This window comes from Piliocolobus tephrosceles, chromosome 1, assembly GCF_002776525.5.
Source record: "Piliocolobus tephrosceles isolate RC106 chromosome 1, ASM277652v3, whole genome shotgun sequence".
NCBI lineage: Eukaryota > Metazoa > Chordata > Mammalia > Primates > Cercopithecidae > Piliocolobus > Piliocolobus tephrosceles.
This window is the reverse complement of record NC_045434.1, coordinates 53,088,169-53,108,665: the sequence shown is the minus strand read 5'-3', so window position 1 is coordinate 53,108,665 and position 20,497 is coordinate 53,088,169. Positions and strand designations below refer to the sequence as shown.

General features: G+C 33.6%; 1 protein-coding gene across 3 annotated transcripts in view; it reads left to right on the top strand.

The window, feature by feature from the left end:
• KCNT2 (potassium sodium-activated channel subfamily T member 2) overlaps positions 1-20,497 on the top strand; it is a 281,008-nt gene that overhangs the window by 137,006 nt on the left and 123,505 nt on the right. For 2 of the 3 annotated variants that reach the window (XM_031934293.1, XM_031934287.1), the window contains exons 14-15: positions 15,337-15,486; positions 17,189-17,418. In XM_031934293.1, coding sequence (XP_031790153.1) covers positions 15,337-15,486; positions 17,189-17,418 — 380 coding nt within the window. The remainder of the gene's footprint in view (positions 1-15,336; positions 15,487-17,188; positions 17,419-20,497) is intronic. The other variant, XM_031934298.1, reaches the window with a different exon arrangement.

Here is a 20,497-nt window from a genome sequence, read left to right as displayed (position 1 = left end):
CACATTCCTGATGTCTTTCGTGTGTCCAAATTTCCTCTTAGGAAGACACCAGTCAGATTGTAGTAGGGCCTACATCAACAGTCTCAATTTAATCACCTCTCAAAGGGCCCATTTCCAAATACAGTCATATTCTGATGTATTGTGGATTGGGCTGCAACATACGAATTGTTGGGGGATACACTTGGCTGAAGAACACCCTGGAGGTGAGGACACCATGGGTTCTAATGAAGCACATTTACCAACTGCTATTGTTGTCACTATGCAAATAATTCTGCCAGTTCCACAGAAGCCTGCTTCTTTAATCATGGGAATTAAGTAAGATGATACGTAATCCCCAGTTGTCCTTTCTCCATTTGTCCTATGGCAACAAACAAACAAGCACAAGAAAACCTACTACCGGCTGGAGATCTGAGTGGAGGTAATCACAGGAAAGGAAAATAATGATAATAGTAAATAATAGAAAATTGAGTTCTTAAATTTACTTTTTTAAAAATATAAGGCAATGTATATTGAAAATCTATACAGAAAGGCATTTTATTAGATGTATCCCAAAATCTATTTGACTGAGAAATGTTTTCCTAAGCAGACTCATTAAAATGTCAACAGGAACAAGTATTCTATGACATATTTTGAGGAATCTGGATGTTGACCCTTGTCTGGCAGTCCCATGCTTGGAAAGTGTTTAATAGCTCAGCATTCATTGTTCAATTAGATCTAAATATATTTGCTTTATTTCTTTAAGACTCTCTATGCTCTAGTACTAATTTATTTTTGTATCCTTATCTCTCGTGATTCTCTTATATATAGCATGTACTCCAAATTACATGATCCTAAATATACTTTGTGGTTTCCGCCTTCTACATCTTTTTTTTAATGCTGTTTCCTCTGCCTTCCTAGAAGGTTTTGTTAAATCAAAAATTCCATCTCTTCATGAATATTTTTAATCTCCCTAATTCAGTGTTATTTCTTCCTTCTATGAACCTGCATAGATGTTACTATATTCTGCCAGAGCAGGTATCATGCACTTTTTTTCTTTACTTATGAGGTTGTAATTTTGTTCAATGTAGAAAACATATCTTGCTTATCTTTAAACCTTCCATAATGTTTTTCACAACATAAATCTTCAATAAATATTAGTTAAATAAATGAAATGAAAGATGCACTAAAGGATTGAGATAGTTTTTTCTTTGGATCTATGCCCTGGTTCCAAGTAGTTTATGAACCATATGCATTTATCTGCTCTCTCTCATGAGCCTCCATTGATACAATGAAAAAGAAATTTTTAATAAATTGTAATCTTTTATCAATGGAAAATAAGTAGAAAGAGTGAGAGTTAAATGAATTCCTGGGAGATGGAAAGTAAGCAAAGCAGTATTTTCTGTTGGAAATCGCAGCCCAGACTTTCTTTAAAGGGTGATATAGTAAGACAAAATACCTGCCCCCAGTGAAGTTTTGGGGTACAAGGTGCCTAGAAAAAGGGGGCAAATATTAATTCAAGTTATGTATATTGAACGAGGACTTACACCTCTTTCATGAATCACAGTACTATTTACCTGCAGTTAAGTCTAGCCAGACATTTACCATCAGGAAAAATAAATTTTTTTCCCAGAATAATTTAAAGAAAATGAAGTCTACCTTAGCAGATAATTTGGAACTGGGTTCCAGTTCTCTATAATCTGGTATTTGAGAGGCTCCAGACTGAGTAGTCTAATTTCTTCTTGCTTACTATAAGGTAAAACCTACCATTTTACAAATCATGTTCACAGACAAAGGAATCCATTTAATATCCTTATGCCTTGTACTCGAAATTTGAAATATGGCTCTTGTTATTTGCTGAATATCAGCATGCAGGATGAGATGAGAGAAATATATCCAGCTAAAGGATAGCAGCTGCTTCTGTTTGTACTGAAATTGTTTTGGGTCTATAGCGAAGGTTGTGTGTTACTTACACTCTTAGCAAACACAGAGTTTTAAAAAAACAAGACTATAATATTTAAAAGGAAAGTCAACTATATATTTTGGAAACAAGGAGAGTTTCATTAAGTGAAAACAAAAGTACATTAACAAGAGATTCAAAGATGTATTTGAAAAGTAGAGTAGTACAAATAATAATTTAGAAGACTATATTGAAGTATCATAAAGGGTGGTGATGATTGTTCAAAGGAATAAAATCTTACCGATTTTGTTTTTGTACAGACTTAAATATTTAACTTAAATTTCTGTTGACTATGATTCTGGAGGTGCCGATTTTCTCTTCGGTATTAAAGGGATAAAAGGGCCATAACAAATAAATACACAATTCCAAAAGAACTTAAAATGATGATAATTATTATTCCCAGGAAGATTCAAACAGAAGAGCAGTTGTGGTGCAGAAATGGAGAGGAAAGACCTGTTGAAATTAAAAGAATGATTGCTGAAATTAAAAATAAAAATTTGTTTTGGAAGATAATCTCACAGAAATATTGAGGATTTTAGATAAAAATGCAGAATTGGAATATATAAGCAAAAATACTAGAAGCACAGGAGATCAATCCAGAAGAGATGATATCTGCTTTGGTAGCGGTTCCACCAAGAGAAGATAGAGAAAATGATAGTTAGAAATTATAAGAGAAGAGGAGAGACTCAAGCCTGTAAATTGTTAGGGTCTCTTGAGTGTGAGTCATAATAAGTAAAAAAGAACCACTCTTAGATACTTAGCATTGCCAAATTATAAAACACTAATGATGAAGAAAATTTTCTGAAAAGGAAAGAGGAAAAAATATAGTATTGATTAGAGTTTTTAAACTTTAGACAAGACTACATATTGCCTAGTTTTAAGTATAAAGAGAAATATAAAGGAATATGGAGAGTCACAGAGTCATTGGGAAAGCAAGGAAGTTACTCTTTATGTTAAACTTGCGTAAACAATTCCCACTACCACACCAAGCAACTAACCAGATAAAGGAGCTTTGGTCTCTAAAAGCCCCCAGAACAATCCTACCTCTACTAGCCATCCACTGCAACACAATGGATGCCTCCTACCCTGCCTGTTTCCTCTCTTAGCTCAATTCCAAAACAAATGCCTACATTTGTATCTGTTTGATGGAACCCAGGCCACATGTCTACACCACAGCTAGAACCAATGATTCCTAAAATTTACCACTAAAAAGGGGTCTAAATTAGAAAAATCAGGCCCTCAGTCTCAACAAGAGATTGGAATAAATTAAAAACAACATATACAACATGGCACATGTATACATATGTAACAAACCTGCACGTTATGCACATGTACCCTAGAACTTAAAGCATAATAAAAAAAAAAAAAAAAAAAAGAAGCTCTGATAATAATTAGCTTCCTAGCAACACGGATTTTTAGGGCAGAAAGGTTTATAAATGTTAAGATAAAGAAGAAGCTATTATGAAAGTCTCCCATTTGAATGTGTCATGAGCTTTATAAAATACTTTAAAAGAAAAAAAAAAAAATACAACATATACAATGGAATGCATCTGTTTATTCTTCCAGCTGGAAAACAAAATGGTAAACTCCAAGAAATAAAGAGTTTATGGTAAAGCAAATTAAAACATGCCATAATATAGAGCAATAAGTAGTCAGTCAATCAGGGAAATTATTTGAACATTCTTTCTGGATGACTCAGGGAACTGCAGATAAGGTCATATAATTGAAGCCCTCCATTTGACTCTACAGTGATCTCTATTGCAATCAACATAATAATGTAATCACTGCTCACAGGCTCTTTACTTTAAATCTGAAGTCATAGACTTATAGCTAATAAACAAAATACAAATATTTACAACTTCAACAATGTTCATGATTTAACAAAGAAATCTTGAAATAAAAGTGAGGAGAAGATACAGAAATGAAGAGGGTAGCTAATATCATCCCCAGGTTCCAAAATAGAAAATCAAGACTCTGTCTATAGTTAGTGAAACAGAATTTTAAGTATGGCAAGTTAAAAAATACCTAGTAAATCAGAGACTGCATATGAAATAAATTCTATCAGTGGATAGGTTTCATTTGGCTGCCAACATGGTGTCAACATTTTTTTTTTCCTTTTGAATTGTTTCTTCGAATTTGTGGTTCAGTAGACATCCAACAACAAATTCACCACAAATTTGAACACTACTTATTGTCCTATATCCGACCTGATTCATGTATTTACTTTACTAAATGTGCTCTGTAGACACTAGAGCCAAAACACTGGAAAAATAGAAATGAAAAATAGCAATATGATTGTATAAGCAACTCTGGGGAGATTCACTGTGAAAAACATTATTTTCTCTTATATATTACAGGAGGAGGTCAATAGGTAGTACCTACAATAATAGGGTAGTAAATGTGGTAACATATTATTAAGAAATGTCTTAAAACTCTTTGAAGTAAGCTCAGGATTTGGAAGCATGTGTTTTTAATTTTTTTTTTTTTTTTTTTTTGGTCAAAATTTAAGCTATGAATGAGAAAATAGCATTTAATTAAGGGTTAAAACATTATTATAGTTGGTCATTTATTTAGTCATTTTATACATAATCATCATATGCATCCATACTATGTAAGGTACCGTGTTAGCACTTTGGGGAATATAAGCTTGAATACATTGTGATCACAAATCAGACAGTAGTCTGATTAACAGGTGATTACTGAGACTAAGTAGCAGGGCAGGATACAATTTAACATTGTTTTTATACGTATTTGGAATGTATTGTAAATTTCTCCTAATGGATTTGTTTTGCTAATAAAGATTCTTTTTAGTTATGGTAAGATTAATTACTTGAGAAGAAGTCAAATGACAACATGGAGAGACAGCAAAAGTGTCCTAGTCATAATTATTTTTAAAAGGGCAAATGATAAAATGTAAATAACAGTAATAGGAGGTTCCTAAGTTCCTATATGTCTAAGTATTAATATTGATAGAATATATCTTTCCTAGAAAATTCACTACAATGTTTTAAAGTAAAGGTACAGATATAGCAAATACTCAATGGCTTGAAGCACTTAAACAGAAGGGAAGCATATGATATTCACTAAGCAAGCAGGCTGTGATCTGTGCAAGACAGGGGAAAGTACAATGTAGCCATAAAATTTTATTAATGCTGAAATAGAAGAGTTTAAAATCAGTGAGATATAACTTATTTAATAATGGAATTAAAGAGCTGAGGATGCAACTCCAGTATTACAAGTGAATTTATTTTTTCACCTGACAGTTTAAAAAGTAGATGAAAAGTCTTAACACAATTTTAGGGTATTTTTTGTGTGTGGTGATAGTGGGAATTAAATGAACACTTCAAAAAACCCTTTGGAGTTATTAAAGGAGAAATCAACATTAAGGGCAGTGAATTGAAGCTAATTTCATGTACAACCAACCTTTTAAATCTAACTTTTGCACTCTTTTTTATTTCTCATTGAAGTAGATGCCTTTCAAAACGGTGTTCATTGTTTATGATCAGTGTCAATAATGCTTGAAAACCATTTAGCATTTTCCTATTCTCTCCACTTTTGACGGCCATTTTTCTTATCCTGAAAATGGCAAAGAGCTTTCCGGTTCCATCTGGTGGTAGAAAATTGATTACCATGCTTTATATTGTGTCTGCACCTTTTAATCTTAGAACTCAGATTTCTAATTTGATGCTTGGTGACCTACAATGTTGGGGCAGTTCCGCTATTCAAGAACTGGAATTCATAAGCATCTTCCTAGTAGACTGAGGTGTCTTAATTTTTTTTTATTACTTCTATATGGAGTTCTCAAGTACTTTTCTTTCTAGATATTCTGCATCTATACAGTCAGTTCTATCTGCAGACTTACAAGAATAAATGTTCATACAATATAAAGTTATGTGTTAGCTGTTTATTTTGTAAACTCACCTATTTTGGAAGCTTCTGTGTACCCCACATACCCCCGTACCATAAATTATATTTGTCTTTCCAATGGCACAGGCTACGATTTGTCAGAATTATTTATTTGACCTACAGTGGCTAAACTGTAGATTCCTAACATTGATAGTAAAAGCACAATGATAATACCATTTAAATATTTTAATTTTTAAATAAAGTTTGCAATAATTGTGAAATAATGTAATTCATGAGTGCAAAAAAGCACCCTGGGAAGTATACAAACAACAAAATGGTTGCAACCAAACTGACATTATTTCCATAGATTATGGAATTAAATAAAGTGCATTAATTTTAATTATATTTAAACCTTTTGGTGACTTAGACCTTTAAAATCTCCTTGAAATCAATATATTGAGTTAGTATATTATCTTCTTCAAAATAGAGTATCAATAAAGAAATTTATATTTAACTCATTTGTTAATCTTATTCAAGTACAAACTTGAATGAAATTCTTTCCTAAAAATGTCAAAATATTTCTATAGTTACCTATATGCAAAAATTTCTGTAGTTATATATATGTAAATACTTTTACTACATAGTGAAGAATGAATTATATATCAAAGTTGCCTTGTGATAAGGTGCTCTTTATTACAGGTGATGCAAAGATAACTTAGTTTGATAATAAATATAAATATATAAAAGTAGCTAGTATGACAATCTGTGTCAATTTTGGTGAATCTGAAGTAAATTATGTATCATCTGTTTAGCTACATTATATAGGATCAAAGAGAACAAAATGTACCAGCAAACTAAATCCAAGGATTACAATGTAGATAAAGGTGCTTAAAACAGCACATATAATACTGTGAAAGAGGTACACTCCCACAGATGATTACATTTTACAACTTTAAAGGCAGTGCTTCATAACACCAAGGCTGTTCTTTAGTTTACCTCTAGTGTGATGGCATTCTTATATGCATAAAGAAAATATGAAAATTAAAAAATAAATTCTACTTTCTAACTTCTATTAATATGAATTTCACAAAAACATACAGCTTCATAAAAACATACAAAGTCACCAATATAATAAGATTTTGTGCTATTTTATTAAAATTGGGACTACTTTACTGAGCAGGGTAGTATGGCATATCCTGAAATAAGAAAAGAGTATACAACATATTAGGACTTCAATATATTGTATCTGGGACAGGAAATTTCAATTAAATCCTTTATTTCTCCCTTTGGAAAAACTGGTATGAGGAAACTCTTAAAAACAAAACTATATAAGGTTCTTTTACTGCATTCAGAGGTCTGTGTTGAAATACATTTCTGCAAAGAGCAGATCCAGCTACTTATTAGCTAACAGCCCTTATTCCACTTGGTTGATTATATTGAAGTACAGGACACGAATATGTGAGTTAATTCTTTCTGCCAATAAATAACCATTTGCCTTGAAGATGCAATCATGGGTAAGTGAGAAATATGCAACTTGTATTTTTAAAAAAAAATTGTCCAAATTGATTTACACATAATCCAAAAGTTAATGGAACAAATAATATCTTTACCTTGGAAACAATAAACAGAATGGAATAAACATATCTTTTCTGTGGTTTGTGTTTTCTAACCAATACTTACTATGCTGAGAGGAACCGTCATGTTGTCCCTGGTTTGGTGATTATAATCCAAAATTGAGGACAAAAAATGAATGAAGTATTTTATTTGCTAATCTTCTTACCCTTCTATAAAAAGAGATGATCGGAGAGGGTGACAGATAGAGGAGCACAGTGGTTATGCATCCACCCCCAGCCAAGTGAGGTGAGGTCCAAAAAAATTACTTTTTACTCATGGAAAATAGGATGTTTGCCTGCAGTAGGAGCTAACATCTCATTTGCCAGTTAGACATCTGCTTATGTAGTTTCCTGAGATTATTTGAACATGAGGGAAAAATGAGAAGGAGATGGCAAGTTAGGTAGATGACAAGTCAGGGAGTAGAGACTGCTGTAGAGCAGCCCACACTCTTGTGCATGAGTTTCCTGAAGCACAACAGATAGTTTAAAAAGGTTTGACCTATCTTTCTAGTACCCCGCCTACTCCACAAAGTGAGGCAGCTCAAGAAGCTAGAGTCTATAGGGTGTACCGCTAGGAAATAACAGAGAGTGGAATGCAGTTTCTTGCTTACCAGTGATGTTATACAGAGGCCCAACTCTCACTTGCCAAAAAACATTTTCATGGCTCTATAATATAGGCATCACGTGGTTACCATCTTCATAGAGAACAAAGATGACAGTTAGAATTAGCCTAGAGAGCAACGACATCCCAGGGAGAACAAACCTGAGCTAGTAAGATTGGAGCTTCAAATTTGATAGGCCTGGGTTGGATTTAAATGGTGCTCCAACATGATTTTAAAGAAATGGGATCTGCCTAAAATATTATTACATGATAGGAATGGGAGATCTGAAATTGCATGGCTGAAGGCTACAAAATCATGGAATTTGTAATTTATTTACTTCACTAGACTTCTTTTTTCCTTTTTCCCAAGCAATCAACTTGTCTTCCAATATCCTTTCCTTCTAATTTTTTTTTCCATTAAGACATTTGTTTAGGGTATAAAAATGTAAAGAATAATAGACACAAGCTTCTTTTCCTTCCAAGATGTCTCATCAAAAATTTTCTAATGCTCTCATGACTGGTATTGGGTATTAGGTGCGTGAACTGTACAGCATGCCCCTTTATTCAGAAGGACTAGAGACCTAAGGGATTCTTTCTTTCTTTTCTTTCCTTTGTTGCTCAGGCTGGAGTAGCTGGTATTACAGGCATGCACCACCACACTTAGTTTTTTTTATTTTTATTTTTTATTTTTGTATTTTTCTTAGAGACAGGGTTTCGCCATGTTGGTCAGGCTTGTCTCAAACCCCCGACCTCAGATGATCCACCCGCCTCAGCCTCCAAAAGTGTTGGGATTACAGGTGTGAGTCACCGCGCCCGGCCGGGATTCTTTCAAATATTAAACGTATACTGTTCTTCTGTACTCCATTTGTTTTTTTAATATCATATTTCATCTCCATATTCTATTTTTTTTCCTTTTTTTTTTAAATCCAAGATCATTAAAAATAGTTGTAGCTAGCAATGATTTTGAAAACAAATGTGGGCATAAAGTTTACTGAGAAGGATTCTTTACTATTCAATTATCAGTCAATATAGTAGAACAGCCTCACACCAGTATGAAGTAGATAATAGATTATACTATTTTAGAGGTTGGAGTGTACCTCAAGGTTAACAGTTAGTAAATACACAAGCCTCTTATTTCCCCTAAATGTTCATTTAATTGCTGTAAACACATCTCAAATCTTTATTAAATGGTTTTTCATAATTTTCAGTGAGCTTCCCATTCTATGCTTTTTGTCCATAATATTTCTTGTGTTTTTACTGCTGCTATTTTAATCTAATTATAACATTAAATTGATATAATACTAAATTCACTTCATGTCCATTAGTGATTATGAAACTCAGTGTTTTGTTTTTTTTTTTTTAATTCTAACAACACATTTATTAAGAGAAAGTAATTCGTTAGACCTAAAAATTATTCTGGTGAAGGCAAAAGGAATTATTTAATTAGAAAAGCAGAACATTTAGCAATTGAGCATGAAGAACATTGTTAGATTATTCTTTGTTCATTTAACAAAACATATATTAAGCTCTTCCTCTGTGTCAGAACTGATGTCGCATCTTGGGTATATAGTGGTAAACAATACATGCTCCCTTTTCTCATGAAGCTTCTTTCACAGGGAAATAAGATATTAAGAATTAATTAACACAATCTAATATTACAGTATTATAAAAGGAGAAGTACACTACAACAAAACTGAGGCAGTAATGATTAAGCTGAGGGTCAAGAATGGATAGGCCATACGAGGTAGAGAGAAAAGTATTGTGGAAAATCCTAGACATAAGAGAAAGTGTTGTGTTCAGGACGAATTAAAGACTTCTAATGGCTGATGTGCGCAGCAGAAAGCAGACAGAATAGATGAAACCTGAAAGACAGTCATAGAAGAGATCAGCAGGGCTTTGTAATGACAATTTTTCAAAGTTTAACTTTATCAAATGGAAGAAGGAAGCCCTTTAGCATTTTCAATGGGAGAGTGACATGAAATAATCTGAGATTTTGAAATTTGCTCTTACTACATTACTATAAAAGGATTTGTGAAAGCATTCACTGGAAACAAGGAAGTGAGTTAGGACTGTTTTAAAGGTGTAAGAACTGATGATGGAGAAAGGAATAAACAAATAGGTGAGTACAAATCACACCTGGGTGATAGAATTAAAGGATTTGCTGCTATAAGAAGTTTGGAAATGCACTATTTATTTATATAATTATTTCTCCCTCATTCAAAATCAATCTTGAATTAAGTCTACCCAGATATAAGAAGAGAATAAGAAAAATAGAAAATTGGGATAGAACAGTAAGCTGAAGACGAATGATTTTTGGACTTACAGGATGTAAAATGTCCTGCGTTACTAATAAAGGTACAAAAACTTGGCTTTTAATATCCTAGTAGCCTGAAGAATGGAAACAAAACAGCAGCAACATTCACACTGAATATTGGAGTTCCTCAGAACTGATGTTCCTGAACAAAGTGCTGACTTTTTAACTGGAGTGTCTGGAATGAATTATTATTTGATCTACCCATGCTGGCAAGATCATCAAAGCCATTGAACCTCAGTTTTTTTATCTGCAAAATGGGGGTAATAACATATATCTCATAGATTACCAGGACAATACAATTCTTTCATTAAATAAATATTTTTGAACATCTACTATGTCTTAGAAAATGTTCTAGTCACCAGAAATCCTCTAGAAAACAGGGTAAACAACAGGGCTCAGTGGTTCCACTGCTACATTCTGCTGACATTGGTGTTGGATGAGATGTTGTGGCAGAAATAAAGGGTAATTAGCATGCAAATGAAGATATAATGTGTTGCTAACATAAAGATGTCAATTTTATCCAAATTTATTATTTTAATTCCATCCCAACAATCATACCAACACAACATTCTTTTTTAAAATAGATAAGCTGATTCTAAGTTTACATGATAAAATGAAGCAATCAGAGAAGCGAGGAAAATTTTGAAGGGCGATAATAATGAGAGAGGATTACCTTATATACTTAAAAATAATGCACAGTTACAGTAATTGAAATAGTGTGCTATTAGTGAATGCATAGAGAAGAATCAAGTAACAGGCTACAAATTATATGTACTTCTAATACAGGCACAGATAATTAGGAATTTGGTATTTGATAAAGGAGTTATTTTAAATTAGTGAGTAAAAAGATAGATTATTCAATACATTGAGTAACTGGGTAGATGCTCAAAAAAGTTAAATTCAATACATTCATCATAGAAATGGAAAAATGATTACTTTGTGCCTAAATAAAATATTAGTCCTAAAATATTAATAAGTAGGGGCTAGGGGAAGCTCATATAATGTAGACCAAATGCTGCCCTAAAACACCGCAAGGAAGCAGTGAAAAATATACAAACAAAAAGCTTAAATTATTAGTACCAATCATGATGGTTTTTTTTTTTTTTGCCTTTTTGTGATGCATTTTATTTTTTATTTATTAGAAAATATGTCAGACACTCAAAAAGCGTAAGAATATTATCATGAACATCAATGTACCTAGCATTCCAGATTTAAAAAAAAATAAACATTCCGAATGTTTGTGAAACCTCACATACACCATGTCTGTTTGACATCTCCTCTCTTTTTCTAAGACTTAGTTTGCTGTAAAGCTGAATCTGCAGACTATTATTTTATCTAACATTTTGTATTTAAGATTCCCCCATGATGTCTTGTAAGCACTGGGACTTGCATTTTCACTCTTATCTATATGGATATTTATTTGTTTGTTTATCCATATTTCTTTTCACTGTTATCTATATAGATATTTGTTTGTTTATCTATCCATATTTCTTGTGGCTAAGAATATTTAAGATTGTTATATATTTTTCTCTTTATTAGCAAATTTTTCAAGTCTACCTTCAGAACATACTCAGAATCTAACATAATCCAAACCATTATCATCTAGGTGGATCATTGCAAGAAGAAGGGATCATTGTCCCTTCTTCAGTCTGTTTTCAACACAATGACCAAAGGGATTTTATAAAATATGAATTGGACCTTTTGTACTAGTCTTAAAAAATCTCCGATGATTGCCAAGTCACCCCAATGAAAGGTCAAAGCCATAGTACAACTATTTATAAAGTCCTACATGATCCCTCCTCCCATCTACTTACCTGTGGACCCATTTTCTCCCCTTCCCTGAATTCCAGCTAAACTCGCTTCCCTGCTCTTCCTTAGCCATATCAAGCATTAACTCTGTCTCAGGGAAGTGCTTGTAGCTCCTTCTGCCTGTAATGGTCTTCTCCAAGACCTCTCTTGCCTTCCTCAAGATTTTTACTCAAATATCATATTTTCCACAGTCACACTATTTACATTTTATTCTACCTGCTAAAATGTGAGCTCCCTTCCAGCTTTATTTTTCTCCCCACCATTATCATCTCTAAACACAACACAATTTGCTTTTTCTTGTTTATTGTTGGGCTTCTGCCACTAGTGATTCTATAAGACAAGACATTTTTACCTTTTTGGTTAACTGCTCTAACCTTTTAATCTAAAGCCTTTCCTGACATTTCACAGGTGCTCAATAAATATTTTGTGTATTAGTTAATGAGTGGAGACTGGATATACACACCAGCATTACATGTTATATTGATGTCTAGCATTTCTCAAGCAAATAACGTGAGCTGAAAATAACAAAATATGTATATAGACAATTAGATGAATTTAGAGATTCGAGGTTAACTATTAGAGGTTTTGAAGAAATCATAAAGAAAAAAAATTCCAACAAAATGACATCCTAAAAAATGATGCTGCCTGAGGGGCAATATGCCAGTATAAAATAGCAAGGCAATAAGCAAATTATTTAAGAAAATTTATCTGAACTGTCTTTGTCCGATTCCATCCCTTTCTGTTCCCTTCCAAGTTACCACATTGTGTTCCCCTGTCAGCTTCTGGAATTAGAGTTCTAATTCTCTTGAATAGCTTTTAGTACCCTTGCATGACAATTAGTTGACCTCATGCTGGCTTTTGAATCTCAAACAAATACTGATGAATTACCAGCACCATCTCATACATTTTCAGCCTTTCAGATAGATTCTGTTCTTGCCAAGTACCATCTTGCCAAATAGTAATGTGGTACATAACAAAAATAACTTTATTTTTGTTTGCCAAAGGGAACATTTTTTCCACCAGGGACAATCATTCTTAGGAAGTAGTAGCTAGATGTAGTCATATGCAATCAAAAATCAAAACTGTTTTATGTTGTTGTTTTCTTATTTCCAAAAATACCTTAACGTTATGGAAGAATGGGTACAGGTTTTAAAAGCATTATTGTTTAGTAAGTCGACTAGGTTTATTTAAAATGGCTCCGGAATTTAGCAATAAGGAAGATGTAACATCAGAGTAATATTGGCAGCTTACATTTACTGCATGTTTTCTCTGATCCCAACATCTCCCAAATGATTTCTTTGTGTTACCTCATTTTATCTAGCCCAATGAAGCTGATACTGTTTTTCACTGAAGAGATAATCACTGAAAAGTTAAATAACTCACAAAAGATTGTAGAGTTTGGCCAGGGCCAATGGCTCAAGCCTGTAATCCTAGCACTTTGGGAGGCCCACGTGGGTGGATTGCCTGAGGTCAGGAGGTCAAGACCAGCCTGGCCAGCATGGTGAAACCCCATCTCTACTAAAAAATATAAAAATTAGCCAGGCATGGTGGCAGGTGCCTGTAATCCCAGCTACTCAGGAGCCGAGGCAGGAGAATCGCTGGAACCCAGGAGGGAGAAGTTGCAGTGAGCTGAGATCGTGCCATTGTTCTCCAGCCTGGATGACAAAACAAGACTCCATCTCAAAAAACAAACAAACAAAAAAGATTATAGAGTTTATAGAGTTGGGACTCAGATTAGACAATCAAATTCCAGGGCCCAGGCTCTTAACTCTTTAAGCATACTTAAGAAGGAATGAGACAGAAATGAGGCATACTTAGAAAATATAGATATTTTTTAAAGCTTATTGACAATTTCAAAATATTGATAAATGTTACCTTCCTGATAAACCCTTTAGACAATACTCAGCTCAAAATAGCTTTTAAAGTCCTAAACATGGCTGTAATGCCTTGTGATCTGTTTTTGATCCATTAAGAATCTATTAGAGAGTATGAGAAATTATTTTGATTTTTATATATTTATCATATTGCTTCTAAACTGTGCTTTTTTGTAGAGTTCATAAGCTTCACTCAGCAAAGGTAAATTAATTTACTATATAAAATGAGAAATAAGCTACTTATATATCCATTATAAATTTCTCATAAATTGAATTTTTAATGTATTTCTAAAGTCACTGAGTTAGGCGGGCAGTGCAGAATGTTCCAGAACAAAAGACATTGCACTTTTTGTAGTAAACTTATCTTTTTTGTAAAAATACTTTTGTGGGATGTCTTTTGGAGATTTAGTCAGTTCAGGCTGTTATTACAAATTACCACAGCTTGGGCATTTTATAAACAACAGAAATTCATTTCTTACAGTTCTGGAGGCTGGAAATCCAAGATCTAGGTGCCAACATGATTCAGTGCTGGTGAGGGCCGCCTTCTGAGTTTTAAACAGCTGACTTGTATTCTCACATGGAGGGAAGATAGCTCTTTAGCATCTTTTTAAAATGCACTAATTCCATTCCTGAGGGCTCTACCCTCATGACCTAATTGACTCTGAAAGGCCCCACCCCCAAATACCTTAATAATGGGATTAGGATTCCAACATGAATTTGGTGGTTACAAAAATATTCAGTTAGTTGGAGAGACCCTTACATTTATCACAGAAAACTGTCTTTTCTTGACTGCTATAGAATTGGAAGAAAGTTATTGCTATGATATGAACAAAAAATAAAGGTATATATTCTATAAAATCAAATTGATAAATTGAGATACATTTGTAATTTTAGGTATAAAGCAAAATAAAATACCTACAGCAGCCATGCAGGTATCATAGGTAAGATGACCTTGGCTATATTATGGAGACTGTACAATAAATTTTAGAAGATATGCATGATAGGATATGTATAAAGAGAGACTGAAAGTTAAATCCTGTATCTCATTGATACATTATGAGAGTAAAGCTCTTCATTAGCTGGATCTTGAAAAGCTCCTATTTTCTAGAAAACTGCCATTTCTCAATCATATATGTATATATACACTACTAATTTCAAATTTTTTGTAGAAACTCTTGCATATAATGTCATCTTCAGAGTTCAAAGCATTACTCAGCTGCTTCTTTGGATTGTGCTTGCCAGTTCTTATACAGTTGAGAAACAGTTCTATGACAACTGTTTTTTAACCACATTCACTGTGTTTTCTTTTTGTGTGTGTGTATGTGTGTGTGCTTGTGTTGCAGAGAAGGCCAGCAATCGCCAGAACAATGGCAGAAGATGTACGGTAGATGCTCTGGGAATGAAGTCTACCACATTGTTTTGGAAGAAAGTACATTTTTTGCTGAATATGAAGGAAAGAGTTTTACATATGCCTCTTTCCATGCACACAAAAAGTATGTCTCTGCCTCAGAGAAAAATTAAAATATTAATCAGTCAAGTATACCATGTGGAAACCGTTTTCAAAAATAGAATGCATATTGTGCTCATGTGTTTAGGCATTCCGAAATTTTTGTCACAATATTACCCAATGTTGAAACATTTGAACCCTGGTGCCTGTATGGTCTCTATAAGACTGTCAGGAGTAAATTATAATTTATTAGGAATATTTCATTTAGTAACTTTTAAAGTTTTTTAAAATAATTTAATCCATTAAGAATTTACAAACACATGAAAATCTTCTTCACAGACCTGAATTTTAAGATGTTGATTAGGAACTAAAACAAAATAACACTAATATTTCTAAAAACTGTACATTAAAAAAAAAAAAATCTCTGATGGTGGCCCTTGTTTTGACCTGAGAAATAAGTTAAAAAACAAATAAAACTACCTTCCAATTCAAACGTAGAACGTTTTTTGCTTTTCCTTTTTGGGAAAAAAAAAAAAAAAAAGGGATTTACTTAAGAAATAAAAATGTATGTATATAATGAAAATGACATATTATCTGTATTAAATGTTTTAATGTAACACATTTTGGAGGATTTACAATATACCTATATAGTCTACTAATCTATCTTGTAATGTACAGGAACCCCCAACTTACGATGCTTTGACTTACGATTTTTTGACCATGATGGTACAAAACAATAGCCATTCAGTAGAAACCATACTTCCTGTATCCATACAATCATTCTAGTTTTCACTTTCAATAGAATATTCAATGAATTACATAAGATATTTAACACTTTATTGTAAAACAGGCTTGGTATTAGATGATTTTGCCCAACTGTAGGCAACGTAAGTGTTATGAGTATCTTTAAAGTTGGCTAGGTTAAAACTATGATATTTGTTAGGCTACCTGTATAAAAAGCATTTTTTATTTAATAATATTTTCAACTTATGCTGGGTTTATCAAGGTATAACTTTATCATAAGTCAGGGCACTTCTGTATTCTACTTTACTTCTCAATGTAATTCTATTGATACATATGCTTTTATTGCTTAAAAATATCTTTAAACTTGATTTAATTTGTAACACTTTAAGGCATGTTGAAATAAAAAGATTCAGGATAATTTGTGCTTCCAGGAAGCCCCTAAAAATATGTAAGAAATTTTTTGAGGATCCTGTTACATTTAAAGATTGCTATTTTTTTCTGACTAAGTGCATACTTATTTTAGACTGTTTAAAACTATATAATTTTTTTCCTAAAATTTAAAGTAAACCAACTATAATAAATTCAGGGACCCTGGTTCTCTTTTAGGTGACCACGGATAGTTTCTTTCCTTTGGCCAACAGTTTTAAGTTTTTTATTTTATTTTTTTACCAAAGTAAGAAATGTTGTTTATGTTTTTTTGACCAAAGTAAAATTGTTGTAAAAATTTGCAGAATAATATTGCCCTTAGTATATACATGCACTCATGTTGCTTATGTTCTTCCATTCATTTTCATTAAAATGTAAATTTATAGTGGTCATAATCAGCTAAATTAGTTTTACAACACACTAAGCACATAGTTTATTTTCCTGTAAAAATGAGGATCTTGAACTTCTAGGATCATTTCAAACTTCAAAATGCTATGACTTAAAACTTTTATTTTCCTCAGTCTTAACAATCATTTACTAATTTTCTTACAAACTCTTATTTTTTTTTTTTAATTAAGGTTTGGCGTCTGCTTGATTGGTGTTAGGAGGGAGGATAATAAAAACATTTTGCTGAATCCAGGTCCTCGATATATTATGAATTCTACAGACATATGTTTTTATATTAATATTACCAAAGAAGAAAATTCAGCATTTAAAAACCAAGACCAGCAAAGAAAAAGCAATGTGTCCAGGTCATTTTATCATGGACCTTCCAGATTACCTGTACATAGCATAATTGCCAGCATGGGTAAGTATAAATGAATTTGAAAATATAATTAATTTATTCCTAAAATAAAAAAAAAATGATAGATACAAATGCATTTTGATTTTTGTTAAAAGTTTAAAGCAAATTTCAAGCATGCAGCATTTTACAAACTAGGTATGATTAGGTATACAGAACAACATTTCTAAGTTGTGAATTTTTTAAAAAGTACGATATTAGCCTACTGTGGTGGCATGGGCCTATAATACCACCTATTCCAGAGGCTGAGATGGAAAAATTTTTGAGGCAGGAGTTTGCGAACAGCCTGGGCAACATAGAAAGACCCTGTGTCCAAAAAAAAAAAAAAAAAAATCTAAGATATTACAAAAACACAACCAACAATCATTTTATATTTCTCATAAGCTCCATACACTTTTTTTTTTTGTTTTTTGATACAGAGTCTCACCCTGTCGCCCAGGCTGGAGTGCAGTGGCGCAATCTGGGCTCACAGCAAGCTCTGCCTCCTAGGTTCACGCCATTCTCCTGCCTCAGCCTCCCCAGTAGCTGGGACTACAGGCGCCCGCCACCACTCCCGGCTAATTTTTTGTATTTTTTTTTTTAATAGAGGCGGGGTTTCACTGTGTTAGTCAGGATGGTGTCGATCTCCTGACCTCGTGATCCGCCTGCCTCAGCCTCCCAAAGTGCTGGAATTACAGGCATGAGCCACCGCCCCCAGCCAGCTCCATACACTTTTATATTTCAGGTTCTCTTTGTAATTATCATCAGCAAAGGTTATTTCAAATATTCTTCATTTTCTCAAAATTCTCTTTCCATCTCCACCTCATTCTGACCATTGAACTTGGCTTCTATGACACAGAAGAAAAAAGATAAAATGAAAAAAATCTTCATGCAAATAAGAATTTCCTTACAGTTTGGCTACCAAACCATCTACAAACCTACCAACGTTTAATATCTGTCACAAGGAAAATGTGCCCTTTTTAACATACTGAAACAGTCATTTATTCCATGAACCATGCTCTTGTTCCTCCGCAGAGACTTTACTCTGTAATCTATCCTCATTACCTAACTTCATTTTCTATTCAGAATCACTGGCTGGTCTCTCTCTCTCTGTCTCTCCCTCTCTGTCTCTCTCTCTGTCTCTCTCTCTCCCTTTCTCTCGCTCTCTCTCTCTCTGTGTGTGTGTGTCTTCATATCTCCGTGTGCACCATACACATGTAATTTTGAACCTTCTGTGATAACAACTTCAGAGACAAATTTCTCCAAAGTGTTGTGTTTAGTGGCAGGCTTTAGATTTTATTGTTGTCCTATATCCATGATTCTATCCAGTTCAATCTAACACCTGCAGTCATGTCACTGAAACTATTCAGGCAAGATCACCACTCTCCTCTTTGTCACTACATCTAATGATTGTCTTCACAGTATATGACAAGAATATTGACCATGTTCTTCCTGAAACACTCTAATGACTTTTTTTCTGCATTGTGCACATTCATTTTCTTTGTGTGGTCACGTCTGTTCTCATGGATTCAATTGTCCAAAAAGTGATTATTCCTTTACCTAAAGCATTAACTCAACATCTATTTACAGCAAAAGGAACTGTCTACTGGTTATTTCTATTTGAGTATTGCAGGAAAAACTAGCACAGCATCTTCAAATTAAACTGATCTCTACACTCTCATTCAACACCATTTTGTCCTTCTCCTTCTCCTTTTTTTTTTTTCTAAAAAGCAGATGACAACATTATCCTTTGATTTGTAAAGTCACAATTCTGACTTTTCACCACCCACTCTTCTCATACCTCATAGTTAACCAAATTCTATGAAATCTGACCAGTAGATAGCCCCTAGAATCATTCAGTGTTTTTTCCATGTCCACCACCAACATCATCATTGTCTGTGCCTCCATCCTCCTCTCCCTGAACTGCAGGATCAACAACCTTGTCTTCTTTCCATTCTCCAGCCTTGCCACCCTACACTCAATTCTCCACCCAGCCACCAGAGTAAAAAATTTTAAATATAATTTTGATAATATTTTCCTAAATAAATCACCTGCTTTCTACTACTCATTGGAAAAAAAGTCTAAATTCTATCGTGTGACTTAACTTATAAGTAGGTTTATAAGTTCTTGCTTCCATTATGCAATCCTAGTTTTCTTAAGTTCTTGTTTGCATTATGCAATCCTAGTTTTCTTAAGAATGTTCCAGTTTCTTAGGATTGTTCCAGTTTATATAATTGTCCTGATGTAATTATTAAAAGAACCCCCTTTTACTCTGCAGTATCCTAGTTTAGAAAATAAATTACTTAGTCATTTTCTTTATAGGCTTTTTATTAATGATATTTTTTGACTTTTCTAGCCCCACATTTCACACCTTCGCTACTCTCCTAAGCTCCAAACATACTCACTTTCTTTCAATCTTCACTATTTTTTTTTTTCACCAATGGGCCTTAAAACATTAAGTTTCCTCTGGCAGGAGCTATTCCTCACACCCCAACATTGCCTAAATAAATATCACTCCCTCCAAACATAATGGTTCTACCTAGACTTTCTTAGGTAATCCTATTTGTCATTTACATATATTTATTCTACAGTAGCAATATTCATTTTTTAATGTATTCAAAAAGTACTTATTGTGTGCCTAATATGTACCCAAAAAGGTATTTATTGAGTACCTAACATGTACCAAGAACTCTCCTAAGTATTTGTGATAAAACGTTAGTGAAGAAACAAACAAAGATCCTTCATTCACAGAGCTTACATTCTATTATGGAGAAGACAGGCAATAAGCAAAGTATATATAAAAAATAAGTATATTGGCTGGGCGCGGTGGCTCAAGCCTGTAATCCCAGCACTTTGGGAGGCCGAAACGGGCGGATCACGAGGTCAGGAGATCGAGACCATCCTAGCTAACACGGTGAAACCCCGTTTCTAATAAAAAATACAAAAAACTAGCCGGGCGAGGTGGCAGGCGCCTGTAGTCCCAGCTACTCGGGAGGCTGAGACAGGAGAATGGCAGGAACCCAGGAGGTGGAGCTTGCAGTGAGCTGAGATCCGGCCACTGCACTCCAGCCTGGGCAACAAAGCAAGACTCCGTCTCAAAAAAAAA